Source organism: Biomphalaria glabrata, chromosome 2, assembly GCF_947242115.1.
Source record: "Biomphalaria glabrata chromosome 2, xgBioGlab47.1, whole genome shotgun sequence".
NCBI lineage: Eukaryota > Metazoa > Mollusca > Gastropoda > Planorbidae > Biomphalaria > Biomphalaria glabrata.
Genome location: NC_074712.1, coordinates 2,698,324 through 2,708,985, shown reverse-complemented (window position 1 = coordinate 2,708,985; position 10,662 = coordinate 2,698,324). Strand labels below are relative to the sequence as shown.

General features: G+C 33.6%; 2 protein-coding genes across 2 annotated transcripts in view; one reads left to right on the top strand and one right to left on the bottom strand.

Moving 5' to 3' along the window:
* The window catches only part of LOC106052088 (protocadherin Fat 4-like), a 301,505-nt gene that overhangs the window by 34,714 nt on the left and 256,129 nt on the right, over nt 1–10,662 (top strand). The gene's annotated exons all lie outside the window — the stretch shown is intronic.
* Nucleotides 3,565–9,781, bottom strand: LOC106058200 (uncharacterized). Its single transcript, XM_056018743.1, has 7 exons — nt 9,559–9,781; nt 8,339–8,484; nt 7,781–8,082; nt 5,446–5,510; nt 4,567–4,652; nt 4,354–4,439; nt 3,565–3,835 (listed from the first exon to the last, which is right to left on the bottom strand). Exons 1-7 carry the CDS (start codon nt 9,645–9,647, stop codon nt 3,614–3,616), a joined length of 996 nt encoding a protein of 331 aa, XP_055874718.1. The 5' UTR covers nt 9,648–9,781; the 3' UTR covers nt 3,565–3,613.

Sequence of the window (10,662 nt, the reverse complement as noted above, 5' to 3'; positions counted from 1 at the left end):
TTTTAAGTATTTTTTTTGTTTTGTTGTTTCTTTTTGCTTTTGTTAATTTTAAAAAAAATGTTTTTTTTCTTTAAAGCTATGACTAAACATAGCATATTTATTTGTTGCAATTAGATTTCTGCCATCTGTACTTGAAACTTTAATCTTTTCAAACAAGATCATAAGGGAATTTGTGTTATACTGATATAATCTGGACATGTCTTGCTACTCAGTAGGGGTTTGTTTTGAGTCTATATCTTGCCTAGCTATTCCCAAGTGATGGAATACTTGTGCGAGTAAAAGATTTACCAAAAGAAATGCAGAACAGCAGTTCAGCTCTTAACCCAAAAGGGGCTTACTGAGGTAGGATGCCTTGTTTACAAGATGTACCTAATGCGGTAGGATGCTTTAAGATGCTAGCAACATTTTTTTAAACTTTCCTATTAGAAGACCTCATCGTGTCTAGTTAAAGTCAAGAACGTGGCAACTTTTATTTTAGTGGAAGCTAGATATGTATAGCAATTTTTTTATATTTTTGAAACAAAAATGCTTATTATATATTTTCACATTTTAATTACCCTGTATTAGGTAGGCAAAGTAACAGTGCTATTTGTGTGAAACTGTCTTGAAAGAGTTTACAATATCTAAACTTTCAGACAAAATAATTAGTCTATGCAGAATGTTTTAAGTAACTGTTTTTTAATTTTAGCACACACACAATGAACCAACTAATTCAAAATAATACATTGATTTATTATGACCCAGGTGTATTGTTTCGTTCCCTCTATTGTGTATAGAATAAATTTAATGAATCCTTTTTTTTTTCCACTTGTCAAGATGTCAAGTACATTTCGATGCTCTTTTATTGTCAAGCATTTTTGTTCCACAATAAAATAACTTCAAAATGTTGTAAGGCAGTATCTCCCATATCTAATTTCTCATTTTAAGATCTTTGTGCTTTTAGTTGAGAAGCGTCATATGCTTCTCAAGGTCACATGTTAGTGGAGCACCCAACAGTAACCAGGAAAGTGTACATCACACATCTTGTAGGGCCTGAGCCTGGCTATAAATCTTTACATTGTTCAGCCAGACACTCTAGCTTGCTTTCTATTGTCTATTTTTTCCAACTTGACATAGCTGTAACAAAACCTGAAGTGTTTTGACTTTTTCTAAACATCTCCATTTATGAATGCATCTATAATGTTTTTGTATGAGTCATTCATCCTGGGCTATACATGTTCATTATATGGTTTATGAATAATTTTGTTTTGCTGATAACTGTGGCTAGATTATTGGCATGATTCTTTGAAACATAAGCATACTGTTTAAAAATAATTTTGTTTTGATTAACAGCTATGGTTAGATTAGATAAATAGGATTCAAATAACTTTGGCAATCTTCAAATCGTTTAAAAAAACATACTGGATGATGACAGTGCTTAGATTACAATTTTTCATAACCATTCTTTTTTATCGCACAGAGAAATCAAAATGCTAGGCAACAGTTTTCGTTGTGAGCTGTGGTCTTAGAATGCAATGTACTCGTTTTAAATGTATCCAAGTTTTGTGATATCTCTTTATGTTCTGCTTAAATGTAAGATAACAAGACATCCATTGTACCTATGCTCATGTGGCTGTTGCATGTATGTTATATAGTGATGTACTTTAAAAGTCCCTCTTACGTTTAGCAGTTGTATAGATAATTGTCCATTAGTTAAATATTGATTAGGAAAATAGAGAAAGAAAAGTGTCTTACCATTGCTCAGGTGTTTCAATTAATTTTTTAAATTATTATTATGACATGAAATACCTTTCAAAGTCTTTGTTATTACATTTTTAGTTGTTGTTTTTTTTAAGAGAGTAAATAAATTCTCTTGAATAAAATAGTTCATGGTGAGACACAAGGTAGATAATCAAGGTAGTTCCCCAAATAGATACCTGAGGTCAGTGCCTCTGGCTGTGTCAAACTTTTACATAGCTAATCATTATATTGAACTACGGACCAAATTTCCATGTATGGAGAACTTTTTGTTGTGATATTTTGACCATTTTATTTTCTTTACATTTTTGTTTCTTTTTTTTTGTGTGTGTGTTATTTATGGAAACTCGCAATGTGTACATTAGAAAGAAATTCAGTTTAATGCTGTTGTTACATTGATTTGGTGGTGTTTGTAATTACTGTTTCATTTTCTAATAATTTTTTCTGTTAAATTGGGGGGATTTTACTCCGCTGGCGAGATTTTATTTTTTTTAATGGGGGATGCACATTGGTCAATGCTAGTGAACAATAACCTATCTGGGTGTGCCATGATTTTTAAAAAAATTGTATGTTATGTACAAATTATTAATATTATGTGAATAAGTTTTTTATGAGGACATTGGTGATGATCAATGCATGTACAAATTGATTGAAGTAATGCCATGCTTAAATCTCCAAACATTGTGTTCAAAAGTATTACAGAGAACATTCATTAACTGATTAAATACATTTACAACATTTTTCTGAGTTTGTTATCAACTTGCTTCTGCAATTGTTTACCTATATGTTGATGGGCAGACTAGACTTGCTATAGTTTACTTCTGCTGTAGGATCAGATGACGTCCTCGCTGTTCAAGTCTGTACATGGCCTCATTTAATGACTAATAATTTAAAAATAAATTGCCATCAAAGTTCCTCTTTAATAGTGTTGGAAGTTGAATTCTTTAATTTACCTTCTCACACCACTTTCTTGCCTATGAAAATGGGAATGACAGTTTTGTGAATTAGCAGACCAAGCTGAATAAGAAAGCAATAGAAGCCCTAATATTACAAAGACAATAAAACCTGTAAGGACATGACTTTTTAATGAAAATGTTTATACTATATTACAGTACTGAAGTCCTGTAAAATGTGAACAATTACTTTGTATGGTCACCCTTGAACATGTCAAAAATGTGAATTTCTAGGCTGTAACATTAAGAAAACAAAACTAATTTGTGGTCCAATCTCTTTGGGGGGGGGGGGGGGGGGTATGTGGTTTAATCTCTGTGTGATAAATTACAGGAGGGGGTGGGTGAAGAAGATTTCTGAGCTGCCTGAAGACACTCACAAAGTTTGGGATTTGATCTCGAGCCTCCTTGATAGATAGCTAATGGAAAGAATTCTCTTGTATATGTTACATCTTTGTTAGTGGAAGAAGTTACTTTGTAATATCATTGATAATTTAGCTATCTCAAGAGTACTCAGCATATTTGGAGAGTCAACAGAAGTTTACATTGATGTCAATAGACTACTTTGAGGTGCAGTGGCTGAATGGTAAAGCGCTTGGCTTCCAAATCGAGGGGTTCGAATTCTGGTATTTTTTATTTAGGGCGCCTCTAAGTCCACCCAACTCTAATGGGTTCCTGACATTAGTTTTGGGAAAGTAAAGGCGGTTGGTCATAGTGTGGCCAAATGTCACCCTTGATAACTGTGGGCCATAGAAACAGATGACCTTTACATTATCTGCCCCATAAATTGCAAGGTCTGAAAGGGGAACTTTACTTACAATACACCACAAGAAAAAATGATGCGCAACAAGAAAACAAAAAAAAAACAAAATAAAAATATTTACAGCAATCAATTTATTTACAAAACTATAAATACACATTGAACATCAAGCCTTTTTCTTCTTCAGCAAGCGATAGGCTTGTATTGCACTTTCTCTTTGATTGTCAGCAATGGCTTTCTGGATGACTGTCATCGACTTTCTCTTGACTGTTTTGCCAACCTTCCTTTCAGGACGAAGTGCTTTGCTTGAGCTTTGAGTAGGTTTTAGGGAATCCACTGTTTTAGTTCCTTCAAAGATTGCCTTCAGTTCTGGCATCCTCAGTCCAGGCTGAGAAAAAAAAAAAAAAATTCGAAATACTTTGCATTTGTTTGTTAGTTTTACACAGGCTTGTAATAATATAGAAAGAAGCTCAATGAAAATCAGTTCTTATTTTGTACCTGCTCTATTCAATATTGTTTTGTTTGTTATACATGTTCAAATGTTTCTTTGAAATTGAAGATTAATATGTCCTCACCCTAACCACCCACAGGATGGGTAGGTTTCAAAAAACAAGTCTTCTATAATTTTCTTTTATAGATTCAAATTCATTTTAACAAGTTTTTAAAAAATAAATTATTTTTGTTTATCTTTGTTAAGTAAACAAATTAGCTTTATTTAAGCTCAATTATACCTACCTAATATAATAACAATTAATAAGCCTAATAAAAAGTCAATTAGAATTGCATGAAATTAATAAGATACTACTACTGTTTTAAAAAAGGAAAATCATTAAAATTTGTTGAAAGTAAATAAAAAGAAGACTCGCAAAAGTTAGGCCACATAACTAAATTATTATATCACTATACCCTGTCTGTTTCCATGACTTGTGCTTTCTTAGGTCTGACAGACAATACAGGAGGGGCGTGCACTACGTCTCCAAACTCCACTTTATCTAAACATAAAAAGGAAATAATTCAATACTGGCAGTTAAAACTTTTAGGTTGAAGCTATTAAGAGAATTGATCTCAAGAATGTATTTTAATTGACATTCTTATATTGAGACAGAGATGCCAACTCACCTTGCAATGCAGCAAATTCAATTTTCTTTTCCATCTTTTTTTCTTTGAGTGCCGCAGATTTCTTCTCTTTCTTTTCTTTAAGTCGTCTAAAGATTTAAAATAAAATGTTTCAAAATACAATGTCGAATCTCACCAGCAGTTTGGGTTGTAAAAAAAACAACAGAAAATTGTATTCAATAAATTACTTCTCTAAACCTTGTACCAGTAAACACTTAGATCCTAATAATAATAATAATAATAAGGCTTGTCTTCGAGTCTGAAGATTAATGAAGAATGCAGTATTTCCTGTGGCTACGCAGCCCCAGCTCCAACCTACATATTTTGCCCCCCCCAGAGCAGGCAGGCATAACCATTGTCTGCCAGTGGTTGGTTTAGCTTTTCTTTTCGCTCTGTCCGATGGCAGCAGATTTTCTTTTGGTACTTAGATCCTAAAAACACTTATAGATCCTAAAGCCCTAATACAAGAGCAATTCAAAATAATTCTAAAAAATGTAATCAACACTCAGATATTTTAACTAATAACCTCTAAATTGTAATAATAAAAAAAAATATATTTATATCAAGTTCCAATCTGGTCATAATTACAGATGCTGAAGTAAGGGCTGGACCATTGTGGCGTCCTATGCGAAACAGATTTCATGGGGCCAAGTTTGGGTAGGGATACGGATAATAAGTGTCGGGTGAATACAAGCATGACATGTGCCAGTAATTTTCAAAATTTGCACTACATTCCCTGCACTATTATTTTATTTTTACTATTTTGCATTCTTGACTAATTCAGAATGATACACTAGCTCAAGTCTGGTATCAATATGAGAAAAGCTGACTTGTTTTAGTTCTTGTCTTTTCACTAACATGTCTCTAGTGCCCTCAACTTACTGCTTTTTCTTGTCACTCATGCCTTTCTTTTTCATGTTCATTAGCATTTGTTTCTCATCACTAACCTATAGAAACAAACACACTACACATTAGCGAAGTTTATATATTATACAATTTACAAACAATATCAGGTGACCGAGCCTCGCTCGGATGAATAATTTGTTAAGGAAGGATATATACCCGAAGTCATTTTGAGAATATTTTTGTACCAGGTGGCCGAACCTCGCTCTGTTAAATAATTTCGGAAGGATATATACCCGAAGTCATTTTGGGAATATTCTTGTAATTACGAAAATGAACGATCGGATAAAGACTACTAATCTGAAGAGTTGTTTTAGTGTTCTGTTAGTTCTAATTGTAGGCCTAATTGTACATGTCGATTAAATTTAAAGTCTTTTAAGTCCTCCTACAGTCTAGACAAACTACAGCTCACGTCCGTCTTATAGTTTTACAATCCATCTTTTGCGTAAAACTATTGTAGGCTTGCTATTATTGGCTTGGAAGAAAGTCTTTGCAATGTAACTTCTCTACGTTATAGGGTAAAACATGCACTTAGTGACAAAGTAAAATGGCGCATTGTTTCTTATTAGACTTAAATCATGGCATTAGTTTTCTAAACAAACGTTTCCGTGGGGCACCTCTGTTACGCCAAACAATATGCTCGTTACCCATACGGGTTACGTGCCCTGCCCAGCCTGACTGTCGGACTATAGGAAGTTCATACCGGCTTTTGCCATCCATCCATCCTAGTGGTGCTATGGCCTGCTTTTACACATCCATCCATTCAGATCTCTCCTGGCCCTAACTCCAAGCTTTTTACCGAGGTTTATAGTTAAATCAAAAGAGGCTGCAGTGTACGCAAACTCGTTGACCGCTAGATGGATATCATGTTTAGTGTGAGCAAGTATGGCGTAGAGAAGCTGTGTTATGACCATTTCCTTTGTTTTGGTACGGAAGAGGTAGACACTGAAGCATGAACACATGGTAATAATTCACCAGCAAAATAATAATAATAATAAGGCTTGTCTTAGAGTCCGAAAATTAATGAGGATTGCAGCTGTGACCTACATATCTTGCCACATCCAGGGCAAGCATAACCATTGTCCGCGATGCTCGATTAAGATTTTCTTTTAGCGTCTGCGTCTGTCCTCGGCAGCAAATTTTCTTTTGGTCTCAAATGTGTATCCGCGGCCTTTGTATAGAGGGAATTCTTTAAGTCTGACAGTTACGCTGGACAGAGCAGTATCCTGTATGGGAGACGAATCTCAGACGAACGCATGCCAAAGGCAAACTTTTTTGGTGAGCTAAAAAGTGGTCGACGTAACACCGAAACCCTTAAAAGACCAGCTTATGGTGCAAACTTGACTTAGCTGACATAGAAGAGAGCACATGGTTGCATGCAACCTCAGAACGAGACAGCTGGAGGTCACCAGCAAAATAAACAACAAAGTAAAAGGTATCTACACCGCTCTACACAATTAAAGTGTAAACAACTTATTAAGCACTTAAAACACAATAACTAATCATATATCGGCACATTTAATTTCATTACTCTTCTTTCATAGTTCTATAATAAATCAATCTACAGTAAGATGGTGCGCAAATGTTTAATTAGGTCTATTGATTCTTTAAAACTCGTTCTTGTTTGCAAAGAAATATTTTAGTGTACTGCGGTAAGCCTAGTGACGTAAGCGTTTTTCCCGTTTACGTCATGGAAAATTTTCATTCATAAAACATTCTAGCCAAAATTAATTTTTCGATAATGAGGCATTTTCAAACTGATATAACGGTCGACCTCGAGTTTTCCCGATGTGGCCAATGAGTTGAGAATTTTTTTCTCACTAATATGCACATACCTTGAAATTTTAAAGAAAATCGTTAGAGCCGTTTTCGAAATAAAATTTATATATATATATATATAAATATAAATATATATACATACATACATACATACATACATACAAGAATTGCTCGCTTAAGAGTATAGGATTTTTTTTTACTATCAATATGTTTAATAGACCAATATTTGTAAAAGTGTGATGATTAGTTCAATATTGTTGAGATTGATGATTAGATCATTTAAGACTCCAGCATCAGACACTAAGATTCAAATATTAATTAATTCATAAAACAAATTTGTTCATTTATTTTCCTTTATCAACAAAATCTAATAAAGCGCTCATTTAACAAAATGTTGTTTAGTACTTTCCTATTTGAAGGGAAACAATTAACTTTATCAATTTAATTATAATTTTTGTTCTTAAGCAATATAAAGACCAGTAACAAGCATCAAACAAAAATTGGTACAACGGCAGTGTTGGGATGAATGACTTACATCAAATTGATTGTCAATCTCGGATTTCAGGAGCACTGACTTGGTCTCCTCTTCTACCCTTCTGCGAAAATCAGTGTAGGACTCGTCTGGAGCTTTCTCAAAAGAGAAGTTCTCTTTATATGGCCTTCTAGGTCCCAGATTGTCAATGTAGCTGTGGTATGCCTCTTCAGTAACTTTCAACTTTCCCTTTTGAATGACTGCAGGCTTCTTTGGTGGACACTCTTGGCCATTGGTTCTCCCTTGCATTTTGTCTGGTTTAGCCCCCAAAGGAGTGTTGAATATTTTTGTGTACTGACGTGGTCCTAAACAGATTAAAGAAATTTCTGAGTTCTGACTAGCCTGATTAGACTTAAAGAGCTGTAGATTTAAGGTTGTTGTTGTTTTTTTAAAAGGAAAAGAGTATGGACATGTTGGATATTTAAATATTCATGAAACTGTAAATAAAAAAAATTATGCAAATTAGATATGATATGATAAGCCAGATAGTTATTAGCTAAATTCAACAAAAATGTATGCCTTCTTTAATAAAAAAAAGTCAAAATAATAAACTAGAGCTACCATCTGGATGATGCTGAAACTTAATGACACTCTTCTTGCCAACTTTCCCAGCTCGAACTCCTTCGATGGAAAAACCAAGATATTTCAATTTCTTGGGTACTTCCTGCTCCAACTGCTTTGGTTTCTGATTTAATCCTTGCGTGAGACTAAAGTAAAAAAAAAAATATTATAGCAAAATAGGAAAGTTTTAATTCTAGTATTTTAATTTAAAAATATAGATCTGGGTCCAGATCTACAATTAATAAATGTTAGTCACCAATCAAGCGATTTTTATGTGCAAGTTCTTTCAATTAAGTTTAATCCCGACTGTCTTGAGCAGCACTGCCAACACAACAATGACAACAGCAAAGAAAAGTCTAGCTCAGTAATTCTGTAATCTAGCAGCTTTTAGAATATTCTAGATTAAGTACTGAAGTAATCTATCAAAAATCAAGTCATACTATAATGATTTAGATGATATATATATCATAAGTCAAGATGATAGACAACAATCTCTGTCATCTAATCTACCGACTTTAGGTACTTTGAAAAAAAATTTAAAATAAATATAATAATTAGAAACTATCTAGTTATGTAGATCTTGCTGTGAGGTTTACAATGATACCAAATTTATCTTTCTATGTTATCAAATAATGCGCTCTGACAAAGTTAAACTTTCAATTTTTGGCCTATACTTATTTGGAGTGCATAACTTACTCTAGATTCTAGTTTTAGAATCTAGATCTAGTAAGTAGCTAGACATGATGATCATAATGTAGATTCTAATTCAAGTAAATCTATCTCAGTATCTGTCTATCTATAGTATATAGATCTAGACTAGGTACTTGCACAGGCTGCCATTTTGGATCTAAAAACACATTTGACATCATTCATTATTATATTGGTCTAGTCATCTGAACGCTCCAACATAACAATGAGAATGAAATAGAAGAAGATCTAATCTTAAACTTAATCAGAAGTTAATCTACAAATCTCTACATTTATTATTTACTTAGTCTTAGTTAACTTATTTAAACTTATTAAGTATGAATACTATGATTTACATTCAATGATTCAAAAATTGATTCATATTGAATGATATTGTGACTTAGACTATTGAGTGTATTGTCAAATATTTACATTGAATTCATTGATCATGATGACGATTAGATTTTATTTTAGATTTAGAATTTAGAGATGATAATAAATTTTAATAATCATAATATCATTGATATTCTTACCTTTCTTTTCTGCTACCATGATAAAAAGGATCAACTGCTTTTATCTTTTTCTGTTTATTACTTCTTTGAGGCTTAGCTAATTTACCCATTGTTTATTTATTGGGTAATATATCTACCTCTATTACAGATTTATTGTTTTAGTCAGTTCAAAACACTTCAGTTTACTCCAACTCCATGTGAATGTGATGAACCCGGAACCATAACATTAGACGTCTAGAACACAGACCTATATAGATCTAGTGTCTATTTAGATCTATCGTGTCGATAATCCATGGAACTCACAGACGGGACCTATGGGAAAGGACCAATGGCGAACGCTTTTGTGCCAGTTTTTAGTTTAGAATTTATAACTCCGCAATGGTTAAACTTATTAAAAAAATGAAAACATCTGCGGACTCCTCAGCTATTGGGCGATAAAACTAAATTTGAATCGTTTTTCCATATCAGCTATTAAATTTATAATTCAAGTCAACTTGCGGTAGGGGTCGGACCTAATCAGCGAACGCAATTTTCGCGGGAGTCATAATGAGCGAAAGGCCGTAAAAAATAGCGAAATAGCATGTTAAAATATAGGAAATTATGCTTCAATTAGTTCTATCATTTAACTTCTTCCATGAAGCATTATAACTATTGTCCTCCTTGTGACATTAGGCCTAAATTTGTTTTCACTTTTCTCGTGCTCCACATCTCCTGTCTCTGCTTGGAACTGATGTCTATATAGCCTACGAAACTTGCGATCAAATATTTTTCTTTTAGAGAAAGAAAGAAACTACAAAATTCTATCTCGCCTCCTCCCTATGGGCTAGTCCACGTCTTTTTGCTCCCCATTTTATAAACTCTCGTTACTGTGACTATTTTTATAAGAACACATGTTCAGTGCACTTAATTTAATCAACATCAACTCGACCTCCCCCCCCCCCACACACACACACACGCGCGCGCGCGCTGATTGACCCAAAGGCAGATCCCGAATGCGATGGATTGATGATGTATGGGAGGTAGATCTACAACAACTAGGGTTTCGGGCATGGAGACGAAAGGCTCAGGAGAGATCTTGTAATTTTATACATGTATATTATATGATAATTCTTATATTTATTACTA

Coding starts and splice junctions, on each gene's coding strand:
- LOC106058200 (XM_056018743.1), bottom strand. CDS start 9,647: ATGGGTAAATTAGCTAAGCCTCAAAGAAGTAATAAACAGAAAAAGATA. Junction 8,485..9,558: donor CATGGTAGCAGAAAAGAAAG/GTAAGAATATCA, acceptor TTTTTACTTTAG/TCTCACGCAAGGATTAAATC. Junction 4,440..4,566: donor TGAATTTGCTGCATTGCAAG/GTGAGTTGGCAT, acceptor TTTTATGTTTAG/ATAAAGTGGAGTTTGGAGAC.